Below are 25,299 nucleotides of genomic sequence, written 5' to 3'. Positions count from 1 at the left end.
TCGGCATTTCAATATGGCCACCTCCTATGCACTTCAAGCCTAGCTCCCATAGCTTCGACCATGTGCTGTAGTACGTGTGCTTAGGCATTAGTCTACCAATTTAGTTAAACAGCGAATGGTTACAAGTTTATATGGCCAATAACTACTATCCTTACTTCGTATAGCTGTCTGCTAATTTGCTGTCGCAATCGATGCTTCACCTTTCGGGCAAAACTGGGACTTTTTTGTTCATCGCAACTTTAGTGCATTGGGAGTAAATCTTGAGCGCTATTTGTATTTCTGTATAAAAGCATGAGGTGTGCGGTACTGTCAAGGATTTTTTTCCTCTCTTTTGGTCATGGAAAACGGGTGCGCGTTACAATCGAGGGTGCGTTAGAATCGAGTAAATACGGTAAGCGTTTCTTTTTTGAATTTTCGTGCCGAACCTGCATATAACGAAATCCTCTTTATAACGAAGTTTTTGGGGAATTTGTCAATTTCATTATATCCAGGTTTAACTGTATTTGACTGTCTTAACCAAATTGTTGTTGAATATCCAGTAGCACCAATATTCTTGCTTGGTGATTTCAATTTCCCCGGCATTGACTGGGCAGTTGACTTCCCATCAGTGACTCTATCCTCATCCCAATGTTCAACCTTTCTTGATATTGTTAAGCGCTACGTCGAGCATGGAAAAATGCGCCAGAAAGACGGTGAAGACGACGATCTCGTGTTATTGTTCTGCCATCTTGCCTGCAGCCGTCTCTCTCTGTATATATATCTTGTAAATATAATTTTCCTGTTTCTTTTTGCTACTCTCATCCCCGTGGCATTTTGGTGGGAGGTGCGGGGTACCCACACGGTACAACAGAGCTCCGCAGTGGCCGATGCTTGGCTTTATTCACGATGGTGGAAGAGGTGCTTGCGCCCACCGAGGCGGCTGCAACAACAACGGTTGTCCTGGCTCAGCTAAAAGACCCAGGCACATTCTGCGGGACTGACAACGTCGACATCGAGGACTGGCTACCCCTGTACGAGCGTGCAAGTAAGAATAATCACTGGGATGAGACGATCATGTTGGCAAACATATTATTTTATCTCAAAGGAACCGTGAAGGTGTGGTTTGAGAATAACGAAGACGAAATTGGGAGCTGGGATGCATGCAAGGAAAAGAAGCGTTCCCTGTTCGGCAAGTCCGCAGGTAGAAAGGCAGCAGCAAAGAAGGAGCTGGCATCTCAGGCGCAGAGAGCGACAGAGTCATACCTGACTTATATACAGGACGTGCTTGCCCTTTTCCACAAAGCCGACGACGGCATGATGAAGTCTGAGAAAGTAGGCCACGTGTTAAAAGGCATAGCAGATGATGCCTTCAACCTGCTAATCTGCAAAGACTGCAACACCATCGATGCCATCATCCAAGATTGCAAGCGCTTTGAGGCCGCTGAAAGTCGGCGCATTGCCCATAATTTCGCTCGACTTCCGCCACGGCAGCAACGTGGTCCTGCGAAGACGTACCTGAGCCGTTGGCGCCGGTCACCGTGGAACACGTAAAGAAGATAATCGGACGTGAACTTGACGCTGCGTCTCCTGCTTCTACGTGCGGCTGTACCTGTGACGATAGCTCCCAGATAGTGCCACGAGTCCAAGCTATCACTCATCAGGAGCTCTCCAATGCTGGCTTGGACTCTGTGTGCGCCGCAGCTCCTCCCCAGCCGATCGACCGCCGTCCCTTACTTTCACACGCCCAAGGTCAAAGGTCGCCGTTCCGCACTCGCAACCCAGCCGAGTGGAGGACTGCTGATGACCGTCCCATTTGCTTCAACTGCCGTCGTATTGGACACGTGGCCCGTCATTGTAACAGCCGCTGGTATTGGTATCAGGCGGCCCATGGATACAACCGTCGTCCCGACATGAATCATGGCCGATTTCACCCCAAACCGCCACTAAAGATGCTCCCTCCATGCTGTATTGTCGTTCGCCTTCCCCACGTGGTCACCAGTCCCGTTCACCGTTGTCGCATTGCCAATCATCTCGCTCGCCCCAATTCCACTGCCCTACGTCACCGATTGAACGACTCCCTTGGGAAAACTAGACAATGCGCAGCTCCCAGAGATGATGCTGCATCGACGACCCGCCTGCCAAATCCTCTGACCACACTGAAGACCAGACAGAACCCGATAGACGTTAAACTGGATGACGCACATGTCGCTCTAGTGGATACTCGGGCTCAGATATCAGTGATGAATTCGGAGCTTCGTCGCCACCTTCATCATCAGCCTATATTTATGTCCACTGCAGGACGAAGGCCTCTCCCTGCGATCTCCAATTACCCCTGTCTTGCGCTAGCGTATTCCAACTTGCGCCTGCGAATTTCCTAACCTCATCATCCCACCTGACTTTCTGCCGTCCTCGACTGCGCTTCCCTTCTCTTGGTATCCATTCTGTAACCCTAATGGTCCACCGGTTATCCATCCTACGTATTACATGGCCTGCCCAGCTCCATTTCTTCCGCTTAATGTCAACTAGAATATCGTCTACCCCCGTTTGTTCTCTGATCCACACCGCTCTCTTCCTGTCTCTTAACGTTACTCCTAAGATTTTTCGTTCCATTGCTCCTTGTGCGGTCCTTAACTTGTTCTCGAGCTTCTTTGTTAACCTCCAAGTTTCTGCCCCGTATGTTAGCACCGGTAGAATGCAATGATTGTACACTTTTCTTTTCAACAACAGTGGTAAGCTCCCAGTCAGGATTTGGCAATGCCTGCCGTATGCACTCCAACCCAATTTTATTCTTCTGTAAATTTCTTTCTCATGATCAGGGTCCCCTGTGAGTAATTGACCTAGATAAACATATTTCTTTACAGATTCTAGAGGCTGACGGGCGATCCTGAATTCTTGTTCCCTTGCCAGGCTATTGAACATTATCTTTGTCTTCTGCATATTCATCTTCAAGCCAATTCTTGCACTTTCTCGATGAAGGTCCTCAATCATTTGTTGTAATTCCTCTCCATTGTTGCTCAATAGGACAATGTCATCTGCAAACCGAAGGTTGCTGAGATATTCGCCATCGATCCTCACTCCTAATCCTTCCCAGTCTAAGAGCTTGAATACTTCTTCTAAGCATGCAGTGAATAGCATTGGAGAGATTGTGTCTCCTTGCCTGACCCCTTTCTTGATAGGTATCTTTCTACTTTTCTTGTGGAGAACCAAGGTAGCTGTGGAATCCTTGTAGATATTTGCCAAGATATTCACGTATGCCTCCTCCACTCCTTGATTACGCAATGCCTCTACGACTGCTGATATCTCTACTGAATCGAATGCCTTTTCATAATCTATGAAAGCCATATAGAGAGGTTGATTGTACTCCGCAGATTTCTCGATTACCTGATTGATGGCATGGATAAGGTCCATCGTAGAATACCCCTTCATGAAGCCAGCCTGTTCTCTTGGTTGACTGAAGTCAAGTGTTGTCCTGATTCTATTGGAAATTATCTTGGTGAATATTTTATACAATACTGAAAGCAAGCTAATGGGTCTGTAATTCTTCAATTCTTTAATGTCTCCCTTCTTATGGATAAGTATAATGTTGGCGTTCTTCCAGCTCTCTGGTACACTTGAAGTGGTGAGGCATTGCGTATAAAGGGCCGCAAGCTTTTCAAGCATGATATCTCCTCCATCTTTGATTAAATCTACTGTTATTCCATCTTCTCCAGGCGCTTTTCCCCTGGTCATATCTTTCAATGCCCTTCTAACTTCATCGCTAGTTATAGAAGGAGCTTCTGTATCCGGTTCATCACTATTTCGAATGGAAGAAGCTTGGCTGTTTTGGCTACTGTACAGGTCAGTATAGAATTCTTCTGCTGCTTTTACTATGTCATCGAAATTGCTGATGATATTACCATGCTTATCTTTCAGTGCATACATCTTGCCTTGTCCTATGCCTAGTTTTCTTCTTACTGATTTCATGCTGCGTCCATATTTTACGGCTTCCTCAATTTTTCCCACGTTATAATTTCGAATATCCCTTACTTTCTTCGTGTTGATCAGTTTTGACAGTTCAGCGAATTCTATCTGATCTCTTGAGTTGGACACTTTCATGTTTTGCCGTTTCTTTATTAGGGCCTTTGTTTCTTGGGAGAGCTTCCCTACAGGTTGCTTTGGTGCCTTACCTCCCACTTCAATTGCTGCTTCTGAGATCAGCCTAGTTACGGTTTCATTCATTAGCTCTATGTTATCTTCATCTTCCTGTTCTAAAGCTGCATATTTGTTTGCGAGCACCAGCCTGAATTGGTCTGCTTTTACCCTGACTGCCTTTAGGTTGGCCTGTTTCCTCTTGACTAATTTCACTCTCTCTCTCTTCAAATTGAGAGAGAGACCTTAAGAAGGTCCTAACACCAGCCACAGTACCGCTCATTCGTGTCGCCGATGGTGGAACGTTTCCCGTGCTAGGGATGTGCTCCGCACCAATAAATGTTGCTGACCGATCCACAAGCGTACTACTTGCCGTGCTCGAGAAATGCTCCCATGACCTCATCCTCGGTATGGATTTTCTGTCTGCCCATTCTGCCCTTATTGATCATGGAGCCGGCTTGCTTCAGCTAGACCTACCGTGCTACCATGATGCTCCTACTGCACGCCAACTGTGCTTGTGCTCAGTGGATTACGTTCGTCTACCTCCTCAAGCCGTTATGTATGTGAACTTGCGGTCTTGTTCTCCCATTCCCGATGGCGATTACATCTTGACCCCGATTGTTGACGTCTCATTCGCCAAAAACGTCGCTCTTCCTCACACCCTTATCAGAGTTACGGATAATCGCACGTCTCTAACCATATTGAACTTTAGCTGGTGCCCGCAACTCATCCCAGGCGGCATGACTCTAGGCCCCATTGCTTCTATCGATGAGTGTGCCATTTCTGCACTGACGCTTCTTTCTCTTCTGCCCCTTCCTCTTCCTCGCACAATCTCTTCGATGGTGATATTGACAAGATGATTGCATCTGACCTCCTTCCTGCACAGACAGCCCATATGCGGCGCATATTGAAGTCCTACCACGACATCTTTGACTTCAATGACCATTCTTTGGGACAGACATCTGTGATCACTCATAAGGTCAATACTGGGGATGCCAGCCCAATCAGACGACGTCTTTATCGCGTGTCTCATGCCCAGCGAAAAGTGATACAACGTGAAGTCGACAAGATGCTCACCAAGGACATCAGTGAACCTTCATGCAGTCCATGGGCATCACCGGTAGTCCTAGTCAAGAAGAAAAATGGCTGCTGGCGCTTCTGCATCGACTACCACCACTTAGAGAAGGTAACGTGCAAGGACGTCTACACTTTGCCGCGGATCGATGACGCTCTCGACTGTCTACACCGCTCTGTCTACTTCTCTTCCATCGACCAGAGGTCAGGCTACTGGCAGATATCTGTCGATGATCAAGACCGTGAAAAGACCGCATTTGTTACGCCCGATGGACTTTACCAGTTTAAGGTAATGCCCTTTGGACTGTGTAATGCCCCAGCCACATTTGAAAGGATGATGGACTCCCTCCTCCGTGGATACAAATGGTTAACTTGCCTCTGTTACCTTGACGATGTCATTGTGTTCTCACCGACATTTGACAGCCACCTTAGCCACTTGTTGGCAGTTCTTGAAGTTTTCAGGCAAGCAGGCCTTCAGCTCAACTATTCAAAATGCCGTGTTGGCCACCGCGAAATGACTGTGCTTGGCCACCTTCTAAGTGCTGAAGGCGTGCAACCTGACCCAGAAAAAATTAGCGTTGTCAAAGACTTCCCTATGCCACGTTCCTCTAAGGACGTCCAGAGCTTTGTCGGCTTGTGCTCCTATTTTCGACGTTTTGTCAAGAACTTCGCCGACGTTGCTCGTCCACCGACGTTGTCTACTCATGCAACTCTTGAAGAAGGAAACATAATTTTCTTGGGGTCCTGAAAAGGCCACTGCGTTTCACATGCTCACGACGTTACTTACGTCACCAAACATCTTGGCCCATTTTGAACCGTCAGCCCCCACTGAACTTCACACCGACACCAGTGGACATGGCATCGGCGCTGTTCTCGCCCAGCAGCAACAAGGACGCGACCGCGTCATCGCCTATGCCAGTCGCCTTCTTTCCTCTTCAGAGTGCAAATTTTCCATCACTGAACGCGAGTGCCTCGCACTAGTTTGGGCTGTCGGCAAGTTTCGACCATACTTGTTTGGCCGCACCTTTTCGGTCATCACCGACCACCATGCGCTTTGCTGGTTGTCTTCCCTCAAGGATCCGACTGGACGACTTAGTCGCTGGGCACTGAAACTGCAAGAATACAGCTTTGACGTCACTTACAAGTCTGGCAGACTGCACCAGGATGCGGAATGCCCATCCCGTCATTCAGTGGACCCTCCCGACTTGTCAGCGCACGATTTGGACGCCTGTGTCTTCGCGATATCCGATTTATCCGACATACGCAGCGAGCAGCGAACAGCTCAGCGAGGTCAACTTGTGGTCAATTATCCGCCGTTTACGCTCTCATTACTGTGCCCGTTCCTACAATTATTCCTGCTTCGTGACGGCATCTTATACAGACGCAATACAAGCTCCGATGGCCCAGAGCTTCTACTGGTTGTTCCCGAAACACTTCGTTCCACTGTCCTCGAACAGCTTCATGATGCCCCAACCACTTGACATCTCGGAGCAACTCGCACGTACGATTGCGTTTGGCGTTGGTTCTTCTGGCCAGGCCTCCACCGCTCTGTGCACCGATACATTGCTGCTTGTGAGTCCTGCCAGCGCCACAAGCATCCATCCTTGTCACCACCAGCCGGTCCTCTTCAGCCCATCGACATTCCCGGTGTCCTGTTCTACTTTGATCTCATTGAGCCATTCCCAACATCTCTGACTGGGAACAAGTCAGAGATGTTGGGGCGAGGACTGTGTTGCTGTATTGGAGACAATTGGCAGGAAAATTGGATGTCCCGTTACTTCCACTGATCTCGATGTTGTCCATAGAGTGTCTACTAAAGATAAGGCAAAGAAGAACTTAATTACAAGATTCTGTTCTCGAACAAAAAAGAATGATTTCAACAGCAAGGCACGAAAGGCAAGGCTCTGCCTGAGTGACATCGGCAGATATGACAGTAACTTCCCCATATTTGTTAATGACCACCTGACACCACAAAATAAGGCACTCTTTTCCAAAGCACTGGCGCTGAAAAAGGCCAACAACTGGAAGCACTTGTGGACGGATAATTGTCAGATTAAGGCCAGAAAGACAAATGAGAGCCGCGTTTGTCGCATTGCTGATGAGTCTGACCTATCTGTTTTCAACTAACTCTCTCTATCGGAACCCTTAAATGTCATTACCATCCACCATGGATTCTTACCTGTCAACATCTGCACTGAATAAGTTCATGTCGCGTGACTACCACTCAATCATTCACTTCAATGCTAGAAGTCTCCGAAAGCACTTCGATGATTATCAGAACTTTTTTTCAACACTTACTAACACCTTTTCAATAATATGTGTGTCTGAAACCTGGCTACGTAATGATGACAAAGACCTATTCTGTTTCAACTCATACGTTTCTGAGTATTCTCACAGAGAGACGAGTAACCACGGTGGTGCAGCTATATTTGTTTCATCTAACATTCCATACAAACGCCGGCATGACTTGGAGTTAAATATTACTAACTGTGAATCAGTATTTGTTGAATTTGACTCACCCGTCTTCGGTATAGACAACAGGAACTTAGTGTTTGGCTGCATTTATCGCTCACCCGGTTCTTTAGTTACTGATTTCTGTAGTGCCCTCGATCGAACCATGGAAAAGATATCGTGCGCTAACTGCAATGGCATAATTATGGGCGATATCAACATTAACCTCTTGGATACCACTTCATCTAATTCTTCTAGATATTCAAGCAACTTTCACAGTTTTGGGTATGAATGTTTAATTTCTCTCCCTACTCGCTGTCCTAACAATGTTGATGGCACCTTGATTGACCATGCATTATCGAACTTAACTGACCCACCGGAAGCAGGCATCGTTAACACCAACTTTACCGATCACTACCCTATCGTTCTTCGCTTTCGCAATCACTCAACCTTTGGGAACACTTCATATTACAGAATTATACTTGACAAAGAAATCTTCCTTACTAGTCTAACTAAAACTGATTGGTCGGAAGTTGTATCAACTAATGACCCCCAAACAGCTTTTTCACAGTTTATGTCGACACTTTCATCGCTTTTCAACTCCCATTCTCATAAACAAAAATGCCGAAAAAAGGTAGCATCACCGCAAAACCCATGGCTTACAGATAGCCTTCTGAAAGCAATGCGGTCTCGTGAAAATTTGTACAAAAAAACAAAAAAACAACCTTTTAATACTAAACTACTTGCCCGTTACAAAAAATTTTCTAACTCACTTTCAGCTCAGCTGAGAATTGCGAAGAGGAATTATAACGAACATAAAATTGCAGAATGTGGTAATAACACTAGGAAAAAGTGGGAAATAGTTAACACCTTTTTAAATCGTAACACCCAGAACGTCATTTCGAGAATCATTCACAATAACACGGAATACAGTAATCCGCTTGATATTGCTAATGCCTTTTGTGATGCTTTTTTCAATACCACTTCTGATTCTGCTTCATGCTGTAAATGTCCTTTAACCGCCTACCTCATTCATTTTTCCTTTTCCCAACTACGCCTGATGAAGTAATCTCAATAATTAGGACCCTTAAAGCCACTAGCGCTGGACTCGATAATATTAACGCTTACCATATTAAAATGATTGCACAACATATTGGTAACGTTCTCTCTGCTATCATTAACCTCATATTTAAATCCGGTTTCTTCCCACGTGAACTTAAACGCGGTCGAGTCATTCCTGTTTTAAAAAAAGGTGATCGCAGGCTCATGCAGAATTATAGACCTATTTGTGTTCTTCCATTTTTTAATAAGGTTATTGAAAAAATTATCGAAAAGCGTCTAACAAAGTACTTAAATAAATTTAGTATTCTTTCCCCCCATCAATTTGGCTTTCGTTCTGGTTTTTCAACTAATCTAGCACTCATAGCTCTTACTGATTACCTTAAAAAAGCAATTGATGAAGGTAAATTTACAGCCTCCATATTTGTTGACCTATCTAAGGCCTTCGACACTATTGATCACACAATTCTTTGCACTAAGCTCGAAGCCATTGGATTAACAGGTCTGCCACTACTTCTAATCCGCAGTTACTTACAAGATAGAAAACAAGTCGTTAACATTTCTGGGTACTACTCTAAAGAAGCTACTACTAATATAGGTGTACCGCAGGGGTCCATATTAGGTCCCCTACTTTTTTTAATTTATATTAATGATCTGCCTAGTTGCCTCTCCTCTTCAAAGTGCATTCTGTACGCTGATGACACTACTATATTTAATTCTAACAATTGTGTAAAAACACTAACAAGTAAACTAAACGAAGATATTCTGTCAATCTCCGCGTGGTGTGAACATAATAAGCTGCAGATTAACCATAATAAGACCAATTTTGTCGTCTTTACATCGCATCAGAGATCGCCTGAGCACCTTCAATCCATTTCCATCAACAATCACCTAATCACTGCAGTTCATCATTGCTCCTATTTAGGTGTGGAATTTGATCGCCACCTTAAATTTCACCTTCACATAGCTAACGTAAAGAAGAAAATGGCATATGGAATACGCGTTCTAATTAAAGCACGCCATATTTCTCATTTTCTACTCTGATGTCGCTGTATTATGCTTTTGTTCATTCTCATATAAACTATAACATTGAATCATGGGGAAACACTTATAGCAGTCACCTAATGTCATTGCAAGTCATTCAAAATCGAGCTATTCGTCTAATAACATTTTCATCTCGTAGCATTAACGCTAGTGAGTTATTACACGCTCATAATATTTTGAATGTGACTGATCTTGTTAAATACAACCTGGCCATTTTCATTTTTAGGGCAATAAACAATAATATTCCAGTAACCATCATACCACCGACGTCTCTTATGAATACAAATAATACTAGATTTGCAGAGAATATGAACTTTATTTTACCCTGCGTTCGCACCAACTACGGCAAGCAGTCATTACACTTTTCAGCTTTATCTCTCTGGAACACATTACCATTTCCTTTAAAATTGTTAAAATCTCACAGGTTTCATACAGAACTTAAGCGCTTTCTTTTAGCTTTATCCGACTCTCATTTTTTAGTGTAGTATGTTTTTTTTTTTCGTCTTTTCTAACTTTTTTTTTTAACTTTAATCATGTTTCTCTATTTCCTGCATTCTTTTCATCTTCTTGGAAATGGACCCTTTGTAGTTCTCCCTATTATTGTCTAAACTGCAGCCTTGTTCTTATGCATTAAACTGCTGCATTTTTTTAATTTTTTGTTTTTTTTTTTCATTTTATGCCTTGTCTTTTAAAATCTGTATTATCGTAAACTTTACATGTTGCCATTGTTTGTATTAATAACTCTTGTCATCATGCATAGGAGGTCCCATTTCAGTTTTTAACTACGGGACCTCCTTCTGTATATACTTACCATGTAATTAACCCCGTTTTTGTATTGAATAAACTGATTCTGATTCTGAAGTGGATTGCCGTCACTACGGACTACGCGACACGATACGCTATCACGCGGGCACTGCCGACAAGCTGCGCCACTGACGTTGCGGAATTTCTACTTTACGACGTTATTCTTCACCACGGCGCTCCTCGACAGCTGCTGACCTACCGTGGTCGCTCCTTTCTGTCCAAAGTCGTCGACGACATTCTTCGTTCGTGTTCCATCTGTCACAAGCTAACCACTGCCTACCATCCACAAACCACTGGGCTTACCGAGCGCCTCAACCGCACGCTGACCACAGTGCTCTCCATGTACGTTTCCTCAGACCACCGTGATTGGGACAGCACCTTGCCTTATTTGCCTACAACTCGTCACGCCATGACACCGCTGGTTTTTCCCCCTTTTATCTCTTGTTTGGCCACCATCCCACATTGCCCTTCGAGACTCTTTTACCATCACCTGTGCACCCTGTTACTGACTACACCCGCGATGCAGCTTCAGGGGCTGCAACGGCTCGCCAGATTGCAAGGGATCTCCCAGCTGTCCCAAAAGGCCCGCTACGATAGCCACCACAGAGTCGTTAATTACTGTCCGGGCTCTTTGGTCCTCCTCTGGACGCCTCGCCGCCACGTTGGCTTGTCGTCAAAGCTTCTTTCCCGATACTCTGGGCCTTACAAGGTCCTACGCCAGATCACTGACGTCACATACGAGATCACTCCATTGAACAGTTGATCATCTGCCGCGTCCGCCACTGATATCGTGCACGTCTCCCGCCTTAAGCCTTATGTTGCCGGACCCGATCCTACTGCTCCTTAAGCGCTCTCAACGGCGCTCTCAACGGCGGGGGTTCCATGTTACGCGCTATGCCGAGCATGGAAGAATGCGCCAGAAAGACGGTGACGACGACGATGTCGTGTTATTGTTCTGCCATCTTGCCTGCGGCCGTCTCTCTCTGTATATATATCTTGTAAATATAATTTTCCTGTTCCTTTTCGCTACTCTCATCCCCGTGGCAATATTGACACGTGTACATGTTTATCTGGGGCGTGGAACCGGCGATACCAAAATGGCGTTGCCGCTCACGCATTTCTTGTTCTTCGCGCAGGTGTTCATGGCTGGTAATTCAAGTCACTGCTTTCATGGCAAGGAATTATCTGCTCTTCATGATTGGTCAACACCGGTCACTCTTTCCCTCTTCGACCCTTCACCTGCTTCATCTACGGACAACTTCATCGAGGGAGTGTGCCTCGCAACTGCTTTTGGACAATGTGCAGTGCCAGTCAACCCACCATGGATTTACAGCCCGTGCAACTACACTCTACAAAAGGTGGGAATCGTCATTTCGCCTTTGGGGCGTGGAACCGGCGATACCGAAATGGCGTTGCCGCTCACGCATTTCTTGTTCTTCGCGCAGGTTAGTGACACGCATTTCAATGATGTGTGTTTCATGTACGTTATGCCGGTTCCACCCCCCATACTGTATGCATGTGTTGCTTCTCATTCTGTAGCTCGCACGCCCATGTTGCGCTTGAGGCACAGGTTTTCTTTGCTGCGGCGAGCTGCGTTTTACTTTTTGCTTCTTATTGTATGCGGGGACGTTGAAATGAACCCAGGTCCTAGCGAAGCGGTCCTGCAGCAGCTTTTGCAGGGACAGGCAGAAATTAAGCAAAAACTTACAGGCATCGAGAAATATCAGGACGAAAACAAAACAGCAATGCTGGATCTGAACACCCGTATGGCTAATTTGGAATCAAAGATTGCAAGTCTCGAGGAAATGCGCACCATTGTTGAGGACTGTAGAGTGAGTGGTGAAAAACAGCGGTCTGAGTGGCAAACCCTGATGAACAAAGTGGACGATCTTGAAAATCGATCTAGACGGTGTAATATGCTCTTCTATGGCATTAACGAAATGGAAGAACACGAGTCACATACGACTTCTGAAAAACTTATCCTAGAATTGTACAGGTCTACTCTGGGAATAGACCCTGGCATCAGAAGGGCCCATCGTCTCGGAAGGTTCAGTCCGGAACGAACTCGGCCAATAATTGTTAATTTCAGTTCATTTAAGGACAAAGAGGGTGTTCTGTCGAATGCGAGAAAGTTAAAAGGAAGTTCTACTAGCATTTCGGAGGACTTCTCTGAACCAGTTCGAAAAAAGAGGAAAATACTGTGGAATTATGCTAAAGCTCACAAGGGCACCAATGGTAAAGCGCGTCTGAAATACGATGTACTTTATTTGAATAGCGCCAAATACATATATGACGAATCTCGGGGCCAGGTGGTTCAAGCTACTTGACAGACTAAGCCGGAACGTTCTATCTTGTCATTTCTTGTTCTAAATTGCCGAAGTGTTAAGAATAAAGTAGAGGAGCTGCATGGTCTAATCGACATGACGAAACCGTCGGTTGTGATTGGAAGTGAATCATGGCTAGATGGTGAGGTCATGGATAGAGAAGTTTTTCCCAGCAACTATATCAGCTATCGAAATGATCGCAACAGTCACAGGGGAGGTGTCTTTATTCTTATAGACCACATGGTTAGCTCTTGTAAGATCGAAATTGATGTAGGGATAAGTGAGGCTATATGGGCTCAAATTGGACTTCTAAATGGTAAATCCTTATCTGTGTGCTCGTTTTACAGGCCACCTGGAAGCCGGCTTCATGTTTTGAGCGACCTAACTGACATGATTGAAACTGTTAAAACTGACTGTTTAGTTATAGGGGGTGATTTTAACATTCTTGAAATAAACTGGTGCTCAGAGAGTGTTTCATCTCGAGCCACTACTGCATTAGGCAAAGGAATGCTAACTCTCTGCAATTCGTTTAGTTTATCCCAGTTAGTGCTGCAACCAACGCGCGGCAATAATGTTTTGGATTTATTATTGACTAATCAACCATCGGTAGTTCAGTCCACCCTTATATTGCCTGGTATCAGTGATCACAGTTGTATTCTGGCGGAAATGAATTTTCAGTATGTTAAACTTGAGCACTGTGGCAATCGGCGCATTTACAGTTATCGAAAGGCACGTACTCTCGAGATAACACGCGCATTAGAATCTTATATTGATGTGTTCGAAACTTTGTCTGAATCGCTCAGCGTAGATGAACTGTGGAACACGCTGAAAGACAAACTTTTCGATCTACGTGAACAATATGTACCATCGTGGGTTATGACGAAACGTCGCAGCAAAAGCAAGCCATGGTTTACAAAAGAGGTGCGTAGAGTCGTTGAAAACAGACAACAGTTATATGCGCGTTTCAAAAGGAACCCATCGCACGAAAACAAGAATCAGTTATGGAAGATCACAAATGATATGAGTGCTTCGGTTAAAATAGCCAAATTTGCCTATTTTCAGTCCTTCGACTTGCGCATCCAAGATCGCCCTAAAGAATTTTGGCAGTACATAAAAAGAAATAGAAAGGATGACTTGTCCTTCCCACCACTCGATCATGACGGAATTATCGTTCATGCTAATCTGGAGAAAGCCAAGTGCTTTAACGCATTTTTCAGCTCGGTGTTTTCAACTGCTGAAATCAACATTAGCCCTGCCGAATGTCGCCCTGACTTTATCAGTGCTGAGCCCATGGCGGACGTTGTATTTGATCAGCGAGGAATTGTGTCGCTCTTAGAAAGATTGAAAGAAAACAGTGCCACTGGACCAGATGGCATACCCCCGATCCTGCTCTCTTCTTGTGCGTTCTCTCTGTCAAAGTAGCTGCAGATTCTTTTCACCAAGTCATTACAGGACGGATCTCGACCTGATGAATGGAAACTTGCAAACGTTGTGCCTATACACAAATCTGGACCTAGAAATATTGTTTCAAATTATCGACCAGTGTGATATGTAAAGTTTTAGAACACGTGTTTTATACTAACATTATGAGCCATCTTAGTGCATACTCATTATTAAATACCCATCAGCATGGTTTTCGCAGTGGTTACTCATGTGTCACCCAGCTTACCGAATTCGTTCATGATTTAACAAGCGCACTGGATAAAGGGCATTCTGTTGACTGCTTATTTCTTGACTTCCGCAAAGCATTTGATGTTGTGCCACATTCGTTATTAATAGAAAAATTGTCTTGGTACAACATAAATGAGAACGTTATTAGATGGATAAAGGAGTATTTGAGCCTGAGGCGTCAGAGAGTTGTTATCAACGGGAAACAGTCGCATGACGTTGATGTGACCTCAGGGGTGCCTCAGGGATCCGTCCTGGGTCCTTTACTGTTCATAATTTACATGAACGACATTGTCACAGGTATTTCTTCACGCATGCGACTTTTCGCGGATGATTGTGTTTTGTATAGAATATCCAACGATTGAGGTGACTGCGAAGCATTACAACAGGACTTGTGTACAGTAGCTCAATGGTGTGAGGATTGGGGAATGCATATTAATTTACAAAAGTCTGTACATATGTGTTTCACTAAAAAAAAGACTCCTCGTGATTTCACGTATAACATTAACAGTAGCAAACTGCTGTCAGTCTCAGAATTTTAATATCTTGGTGTATATTTGACCAGTGTAATGTCTTGGCACCGCCATGTCGATTTTGTTACTGCCAAAGCCTGCCACGCTTTGGGCTTCCTGCGTCGTAACCAAAGAACTGTTATATATATCAAATGTTAGAAGCATACTTGAGTATGCTTGCACAGTCTGGGACCCGAAATCTCTAGTTGACATACAAAAGCTAGAAAGAGTTCAGAATTTGGCCGTTTGTTTCATTTTTAATGACTATGGTAGGTTTTTCAGCGTATCGGGTGCGAAAAACACTTTGCGCTGGGACACACTTCAAAATTGTAGGGAAGTTCTTTGGTTAAAATTTTTTCATAACATATTTCATTCAAGAACTAGAATTGACCGAAACCAATATATATTTAGCCCTGATTATGTGTCCGTCCGAAGAGACCATTCGCTCAAAGTTAAAGAATACAGGTGCCGGATTAACCTCTTCAAAATGTCTTTCTTTCCCAAAACAATTTCTGACTGGAACAAATTGCCTGAGTGTCCATAACATCAAATGACTCATTTTCTTACTTGCTGTGAAATTTTTATGTTTAAAAATTTGGTGTTTTTCCTATCTCAAATGGCTGGTTATTTTTTATTTTTTCGCCGCCTGAGCGCGGTAGTACATGCACCTTTTCCTTCTTCAACCCCCCAATGCCAGAAATGGCGCTGTGGGTACTGTGATAAATAAATAAATAAATAAATAAATAAATCTTTCACCGGTGACCGCTGTTCACCGGCTAACAAGTGTTACACGTTATCGCTAGGTACAGGACGCACCTGCATGTATCGGAAGTTTCTCAAATGTTATCGATGTTTCTATCCATTGTCTGTTGTCATCGACGCTTATGTAATCTGATTGTATGTGCGACGTAACTTGTCTAGTACTTTCTGGAAGACAACGCGGGCACCAGGGATTAATCTGGAACCTTTGATGACTCATGTATGAAAACCGACGCCTTTCGCCGCTGATGAGATCTCGACGATCTCCAACTGTGTTCGCCGCTATCGTTGTGCTTAGAGTGCAACTTGCTTTTGTGCGCACATGTTCGCCCAATAAAGAATAAGTTTCGTCATACACAGTTTTACGACTGTTTTCTTCACCGTCACTACTACGTGGCAATATATGTTCGACCTTTGGCCTCACCCAGTTTGTTAAAGAGCCTACCCGTGTCACTGCAATTTCTGCCAGCATCCTTGACCTCGTCTTCACCACATCTCCTGATTCAATTTCTTCATTATCAATTATACCTGGTTTAAGCAATCATTCCATGATTCATTTTGCAATCTGCTTACGCTTGCCCCAGCGTCTAAAATACTGTAAGAAAATTTTGTCACTACAGTACAGCAGATTTTTCCTTGGTCAATAAGGAGTTACAAAGTTTTGCCGATTTCTTTTTTCCACAGTTCTGGCAAAGGTCTATCGCAGAAAACTGGCTTTTTTTCAAAAACAAGGTTGACACACTAATTGAAAAATATATTCCGACTCGCCTATTGTCTCCATGCAATCGGGCTCCTTGGTTTAACATTTGATTAAAATGGCTTCTTAACAAGAAAAAACACATTTTTCGACGCTTCAAGCTGTCTGGGGAAACCGAAGCAAAAGCAGCCTACGTAGCTACCGCATCTGAATATAAAATGGCTCAGCCAAGAATTACTTTTTTTTCTGAAACACTACAACATCTGTCCACAACTAATCCTAAGAAGTTTTGGAACGTTATCAATGTACGCAAACCTAAAGAAATGTTTCTGAAAACTGACGCTGGATTTCCTGTCCCCCGTGAGCTTTGCTCAACGGCTGTTAACAACACATTTTTGCTATCTTTTTCTGACGCTCTAACAGATACTTCACTGTCCGCACGTGCCTTTACATTCCTTGAGATGCAGCCGGTTTAGATCAATGTTGATGGCATATAGAATTTGATTAAAAAAGCAAAACTTTCCTCATTGGCAGGTGTTGATAACATAAATTACAAATTACTTAAGGGTACTGTAGCGTATTCATCTGCTTTCTTGTCATATATTTTTACTATCCCCGTTTGTTCTATGATCCACACCGCTCTCTTCCTGTCTCTTAACGTTACTCCTAAAATTTTTCTTTCCATCGCTCTTTGTGCGGTCCTTAACTTGTTCTCGAGCTTCTTTGTTAAACTCCAAGTTTCTGCCCCATATGTTAGCACCGGTAGAATGCAATGATTGTACACTTTTCTTTTCAATGACAGTGGTAAGCTCCCAGTCAGGATTTGGCAATGTCTGCCGTATGCACTCCAACCGAATTTTATTCTTCTGTAAATTTCTTTCTCGTGATCAAGGTCCCCTGTGAGTAACTGACCTAGATAAACGTACTCCTTTACAGACTCTAGTGGCTGATTGGCGATCCTGAATTCTTGTTCCCTTGCCAGGCTATTGAACAAATTATCTTTGTCTTCTGCATATTCATCTTCAACCCAATTCTTACACTTTCTCGATTAAGGTCCTCAATCATTTGTTGTAATTCGTCTCCACTGTTGCTGAATAGGACAATGTCATCTGCAAACCGAAGGTTGCTGAGATATTCGCTGTTGATCCTCACTCCTAAGCCTTCCCAGTCTAAGAGCTTGAATACTTCTTCTAAGCATGCAGTGAATAGCATTGGAGAGATTGTGTCTCCTTGCCTGACCCCTTTCTTGATAGGTAACTTTCTACTTTTCTTGTGGAGAACCAAGGTAGCTGTGGAATCCTTGTAGATGTTTGCTAAGATATTCACGTATGCCTCTTGTACTCCTTGATTATGCAATGCCTCTATGACTGCTGGTATCTCTACTGAATCAAATGCCTTTTCATAATCTATGAAAGCCATATAGAGAGGTTGATTGTACTCCGAAGATTTCTCGATTACCCGATTGATGACATGGATATGGTCCATCGTAGAATATCCCTTCCTGAAGCCAGCCTGTTCTCTTGGTTGGCTGAAGTCAAGTGTTGCCCTGATTCTATTGGAAATGATCTTGGTGACTATTTTATACAATGCTGAAAGCAAGCTAATGGGCCTATAATTCTTCAGTTCTTTAACGTCTCCCTTCTTATGGATTAGTATAATGTTAGCGTTCTTCCAGCTCTCTGGTACACAAGTTGTGAGGCATTGCATATAAAGGGCCGCAAGCTTTTCAAGCATGATATCTCCTCCATCTTTGATTAACTCTACTGTTATTCCATCTTCTCCAGCAGCTTTTCCCCTGGTCATGTCTTTCAAGGCCCCTTCTAACTTCAGCGCTAGTTATAGAAGGAGCCTCTGTATTCGGTTCATCACTATTTTGAATGAAAGTAGCTTGGCTGTTTTGGGCACTGTACAGGTCAGTATAGAATTCTTCCGCTGCTTTTACTATGTCATCGAAATTGCTGATGATATTACCATGCTTATCTTTCAGTGCATACATCTTGCCTTGTCCTATACCAAGCTTTCTTCTTACTGATTTAATGCTGCGTCCATATTTTACGGCTTCCTCAATCTTTCCCACGTTATAATTTTGAATATCCCTTACTTTTTTCTTGTTGATTAGTTTCGGGATAGCCGATATTCTAGTTGACATTAAGCGGAAGAAATGGAACTGGGCAGACCATGTAATGCGTAGGATGGATAACCGGTGGACCATTAGGGTTACAGAATGGATACCAAGAGAAGGGAAGTGCAGTCGAGGTCGGCAGAAAACCAGATGAGATGATGAAGTTGGGAAATTTGCAGGCGCAAGTTGGAATACGCTAGCGCAAGACAGGGGTAATTGGAGATCGCAGGGAGAGGCCTTCGTCCTGCAGGGGACATAAAATATAGGCTGATGATGATGGTGATGATGATGATGATTTTTACTGAGTCCTTGCAGAGTTCAACACTGCCGGATGACTGGAAGATGGCGGAAGGTGATTCCAGTCCATAAGTCTGGTGATATTCATAACCCCTTAAACTACCAGCCGATCTCCTTAACTTCTATTCCATGCAAGTTATTAGAGCACATAATTTACAGCAACCTAATTAGTTTTCTCGAGTCTAATAACTTTTTTGCGTCACAGCAGCATGGTTTTCTTAAAAATTATTTATGTGAGACTCAATTATTAACCTTTACTAATAATTTGTCTTACGCTTTAGATTGAGCTTCAGCTATTGACTACTTTGACTTCCTTGACTTCCTTGACTTTGCAAAAGCTTTTGATACCGTCTCACATTGACTACTATTGCTGAAACTTGGCGCACTCCATCTTGATTGCAGCTTGCTTAAATGGATTGAATGTTTCTTGCAGAATAGAACACAGTACGTTTCTGTTAATGATCATGACTCTATATCATGCAATGTAACATACGGTGTTCCTCAGGGGTCAGTCCTTGGGCCTCTTCTTTTTCTAATTTATATTAATGACCTGCCTGATTCTGTAACTTCTAATATAAGGCTCTTTGCAGACCACTGCGTTCTGTACCGCGTAATTTCTAATGAGTCTGACTCCTCCGTTCTTCAACCTGACCTAATTAAATTTCTTCTTGGTGTGATACATGGCTTATGAAACTAAACATTAACAAATGTAAAGCAATGAGGGTGTCTCGAAAAATTAACCAGTCCATTTCTCACGGCTATGATCTTAACGGCTGCCCTCTTCAGTTCGTCGACAGCTACAACTATCTAGGCATCCATATCACGAATAACCTGTCATGGCGGAAACATATCCACCATGTTATTAACAAAGCTAACAGTACCCTTGGTTTTCTTCAGCAAAATTTCCGCCTCGCTCCAGTTCCGTTGAAACTACTACTATATAAAACACTCGTGCATTCTAAACACAAGTATGCTTCACCCATATGGGACCCGTAAACTAGCTCGTTAACACAGTCCTTAGAATCAGTTCAAAACCACTCAGCTAGGTTTATCCATTCTAACTACTATCGCTTAGCCAGCATTTCTCACATGAAGCAAAAGCTTGACCTACCTCTCCTTTCTACTAGATATCGAATTTCCCACTTATGCCTGTTTCATAAAATATACTACACTAATAATGACCTAAAAATGACACTTTTTTCGCCTCCGAGCCATTTGTCATCCCGTATTGATCATCGAATGAAGGCTGGGGTGCCTCAGTGTAAAAGCAATGCATACCTCGAAGCCTTCATACCGAAAATAAGTCAAGACTCGAATCACCTTCCCGCCTCCATCGTCACTATCACAGATCATGATGTGTTCAAGTCAGCTATCTGTGATCATGTACTAGCTCATTAGCCATTTCTTCTTTTTCTATTGCCACTCCTCTCTGTATTGCCTGTACGGCCTTGAGAGTAAATAAATGAAAATAAATAAAAATCAACAAAAAAAATTATTTGCGGAAATTTTTTAAGCAATAGGGGGAAAAAAACCCCAGGCTGGAAACCGGAAGTGGGCATCACCCCAAGCCACCTAAGACTTGGTTTTTAATTTGTTTAGACAGCTCTCATCATATGTGAACATTTCATTTCATTTACATCACATGTGTATCTTGTCTCCTCTGAGCTTGCTTTCAAAAGACAGTGGATCGCGTGCCAAACTTTTTCGTCCAACTTTCCCACTCTGAACAAACAAATAACACTTGCTGCCTGTCTGTCATTCAGTGTTGGCTGAAAACATTTAGCCAGAAACTTTGTACTCAATACTGAAACAAGGCAAGAAAACATTTTTTTCCTGGCATGTTGCCTGTAGGCAACACTCGTCAATAAAAGCTTAAAGAAAGCCCACGAAATACAAAAAACCGCGTGATAGGATGGATGGATGGACGGATGCTATGAGCGTCCGCTTTGAAAAGGGGCAGTGAGTTGCGCCACCAAGCCCTAATTATTTTGCCCAATGTCCTACCTATGTTTAAAAAAAAACAAAAAAACAAACAATTCCCATCATCAGCTACAGTTGAACCTATTTAGTGACTTTGGATCGTACGTTTTCTTAATTACTACGGTTTTTCCAGCACTTTTTCCCAAAATGCACGAACGAAGTCCTACTGGATGTGGCTTACTCTATTACCGAGCGACTGCGTTTGTCTCATTCTTCGCACATTCCCCCGGAATGGGTACGTGCCACCGTGAATCAAATATTAGGGGTGTGCAAATATCAAAATTTAGAAATATGAATCAAATATAAATACATATCAAATCAAATATTTTAATATGTTGGAAAGATTGTGTATTTTGCTCATGTTAACTTGGAAAATTGAGTAATTCCCATTAGCTGTCTGTTCTCGCAACCTGTTTATACAACATCAAATGTCTGTAAACTCATTTGACTCTGTGCTAGCCATCACTCGTGGCATTGGCTGTCAAGCAATAAACTCGGGATTGGGAGCGGCACTGCAAAAGTAACGAATAAGCAAGGCAAAAGCTGCACTCACATCCACCCAAAACGAAGTGGTGTTTGCTATAACCATTGCTCAGAAAAGAACTGCAGTGCCATGTTTTATCCCACACGCAAGCAGGACTTGTGCAGCACAGCGTGCGCAGCAAGCGTTGTTTGCCTTCAGTGTGAGACACGTTGTTGTCGAGGTACTGCATTTGCAAGAATATAGCGCAGCCACCAATATAGAGCGAGTTATACTACACCACACTACAGGAAGAAGAGAGCTTTGACGGCATGAAAAGAATATTTCAATTATTATAACTACAATTAAACATGTGTAATGCATCCACACTCGTTTAGAATAGCTCCTTTTAGCATACCGCAATATGTCGTGGTAACACCCATTGCCTGAGAGATCTGCACAAGTCCTGGGTTTCGCTTGTGCGTGTATTGCGGTAGAGGATCGGCCATCACTCTATCCTGAAATATAACAGGCATGCGATACGCTGCACTAGAGTGTACTAGAATGGGGGAGTGGGTCCAGCTGCCTTGGCAAGCGCTGAGGGTGAAGCAAAAAACGTTGAAATTGTGGCGGTACTGCCGTTGCCTGGCCAATCAACATTGGCTCTGGCAGCGCTCATTGGCTGAGGCAAGCTCACGGGCTGAGTAGCTGTCATCTGTTCTTCTTTCTGGGGTTTTATGTGCCAAAACCAGTTCTGATTATGAGGCACGCCGTAGTGGAGGGCTCTGGATTAATTTTGACCACGAGGGGTTTTTTAATGTGCACTACAATTGTAGCAAGCACACGGGCGTTTTTGCATTTCGCCTTCATAGAAATGCGGCCACCGCGGCCGGGATTCGATCCCGCGATCTCGTGCTCAGCAGCGCAACGCCTTAGCTGACTGAACCACCGCGGCAGATAGCTGTCATCTGCTCGACACACCGTCGTTGTTGCGTCGTTTGCATTCTTTCCGCCGCTATTTTTCCATTTTATTTACAATAGATCGGTGGGGAATAATACCAGTGTTGCCGCCACCATGCCTGTCAAAGCTCCATGTAGCTGCGGCAGGGTCTCCGACGCGACAAGCGTTGGCCAGCACGGGGGGGCCACTCATTCGGGAGAAAGCGACGGTGGCGCCACCAACTTTTCAATAAAGAAACCCTCAGCCTGCGTTGGACCCACTCCCCCAATCTAGTACACTCTAGCTGCACGGAGGTGCGACATGCGGCAGGGAGCTGGCATACTTGCATTGTGAGGCCGTGTGGATGGGCATTTCTGCCGAGGATCCGCCCATACTCCCAGAAGGAACATTCTTATTGCAGTTGGATTCAGTAGCCCCCCTTTCGTTGCGCTCTAAGTGCACCCTCGCTGTCTGCAAACCCGTGTCCCTTGCAACAAAGAGGCTGGCTTTCCCGCAAAGCTTAGGCGCTCAGTGGCTGAGCACACTTTACAGGCAAGATTTTGCCAGCAGCACGAAATCGTCACAAAATTTAGCACAAAACCACACACATATTCTTAGATTAGACAGAAGAAACACTAATAACTGTGTTTTATCCCACACGGCTAGCAATATATTCGATTTGTTGCAAATATTCATACCCCCAACCAAATATTCAAAAATTTAGAAAGTTGAAAATATAAGATTGGGTAATATTTGAAATTTTTGAATGTTCGCGCACCCCTATTGACACATGTGTGCTGTAGCATGTGGGTTCTTGGTGTCTCACAGGAGACCAAACACCGCGGGTTCGAGCTTAGCGAGCCCCAGGGCCGCGTCAGCCGTCGCCTCCAGCACCGCTCGCGCGCGAACTCAGAGGCCACAAGGGGCTACCGAGCGACGTACGCAAAAACACAGTAAAGCCCTGAGTTGACGGAAACCGTTTACTGAAACTGTCGGCACCAGCACTGCACAAACGCCCGCGCAGCGGGGAGCCAAAGGGGTCCCGCACCAGGGCGAAAATACAATAACAGGCGCCTATATAGCATGTCGCGGCGAGAGCACAGGCTCAAGCTGGGACACGCCGCTAGGAAAAGTCCCGGCGGCTATGCTACTTGCTCTGGCGATAACCAATGGGTCAACTCGCGAGAGCACAGGCAATATCCTTCGGCTTAGGCTTCCGGCAAGTGCGGCTCGGTGGGGTACGACCTCGCGCGAGCACTAATGGCACCGCTCATCGGCTTAGCGTCGGGAAAGGATCAGCACAAAGTACGCGCTCCCCGCACGGGCAAAGGCACCGTGCGCGAGCTCCAGTCCTAGTCACAAAGGTGTCGGCGGACGAGAGGAAAGCATGAACGTACCGTGTGCTGGTCCCAGAGAGAAGTCCCAGGCACGCTCCGCCGCTAGCAGCCGAAAAACCGGCCGCCTCGTGACGTCAGCGCCCCGCCCTCAGCACAACCGCCGCGTGCGCAGCGCCACCGCGGGAACCGGTTACGCGGAGGACGGGGAAAACCGGGGGACGGCAGAACAGGTGTTTGCCCGCGCAATGACGCCGGCGCAACCCTCAATCCCCACAAGCACAATGGTGTGGCACCTCTCTTCCCCCACCAAGGATCAAACATTGCTCTCGCTGCGTCATAGCTTGCGAAACGTGTAGTGCATAATAAATAATGAATCACATTAAAATTGTGCTACACACTGAATTGCATAAGATGAAAATAGAGACAATCGCATGCTTCACATGTATGGTATTCACTTAACCGCATTACCTTTCCTTCACGCATTTCTAAATAACTTGTTCATTTTGTAATCTCTGGCCACATTTCTCGTATGCACGGTACGCGCCCAACATCAATTTATTATTTCCTAGTGAGGACTCACCGTGAGGGAGAGAATGGGTGCCAGCAGACTGCCTTCATCGTAGCGGGACAGCTTGGCCAAGGTTACCTCCAGCATGCTGGTCAGCTGCAAAGCAATAATTCCAAAGTAGCGCGTCGCCATTTGTGCTTCCACAGACACCAAGCATACAGGGGTGGTATTCTCTAGCAAGCACTTCTAGAGATACTGTTATCACTTATGTAACTCTGCATCGGGCTTGTACTCTGCACAGCTTGGCACAGCACTGGTGGCTGCACACACCCAAGCATCTGGTGCCGAGTCGCATGAAATTGCGCTAGCATATCTCCGAAAGGTATTCCGTGCTCACGTTGGTTTCGACGGGAATTCAGGGCGCAGGCTCCTTTCCCAAGCGTATCACCCCTGAAGGAAGCCGAACGCCAGGCCGGGGTACGCTTGCACCCTTTTGAACCAGTGGGTGCCCAGCGGCGGTGGGAATCGAACCCACAGCCTCCCGCAGCCGAGGCGGGCGTTCTACCACTAGGCCACGGCTGCGGTATGATCAAGAATACAGCTCCAGATCATAGTCGAGCACAACATGAACCCACGGCAACCTTCTCAAAAACCTGCTTTGTGACGCAGCCTCAGGCAGCTTTGATGGTATGCTGTTGCCAATGCCGCGAACATAGTTTTGATTTAGTATCCGATTGTAACTTGCCGGCAATTTTCGCACCCATTTTCTCGGAAAAAAGGCGCACTTTAGATTCATATAAATACAGTACTTTTGATACAATGCTTTGGCATGGCAGACTCTACACAATTTGTGCATTCAGAGGATGGAAGGGGCTATTGCTACGTGCTGTTATAAGAAGATGATGTTGACAAGGAGTTGCTGCCTTGCAGCATGATTTTGCAGCGCTATTCGGTAGACGCTCAAACTGTAGCTAGATGCGCTGACATTTTGCTTGATGTCGGCACTCTTTGATGACACTGTCAACAGTGGTGAAGACGAGCAGATTGAACGCGTCATCTGCGATACCTTTCACACCTGGTGCTTTTCAGCAGTGGGCTTCTTCGATTTTCCACTTCTGGCTACCCGCGGGCTGCCAGAACCAGCCAGTGCGCCTTC

The 25,299-nt window shown here is 44.7% G+C and overlaps 1 protein-coding gene across 1 annotated transcript in view; it reads right to left on the bottom strand.

Annotated features, from left to right (window-relative positions):
• Positions 1 to 25,299, bottom strand: part of LOC119431026 (calcium-dependent secretion activator-like) — a 629,635-nt gene that overhangs the window by 69,395 nt on the left and 534,941 nt on the right. The window contains exon 26 of the mRNA XM_049657435.1: positions 24,216 to 24,299. Within this exon, the coding sequence (XP_049513392.1) occupies positions 24,216 to 24,299 (84 nt within the window). The remainder of the gene's footprint in view (positions 1 to 24,215; positions 24,300 to 25,299) is intronic.

This window comes from Dermacentor silvarum, chromosome 10, assembly GCF_013339745.2.
Source record: "Dermacentor silvarum isolate Dsil-2018 chromosome 10, BIME_Dsil_1.4, whole genome shotgun sequence".
NCBI lineage: Eukaryota > Metazoa > Arthropoda > Arachnida > Ixodida > Ixodidae > Dermacentor > Dermacentor silvarum.
The sequence above is the reverse complement of the archived record's forward strand: the minus strand, read 5'-3'. Positions and strand labels throughout refer to the sequence as shown.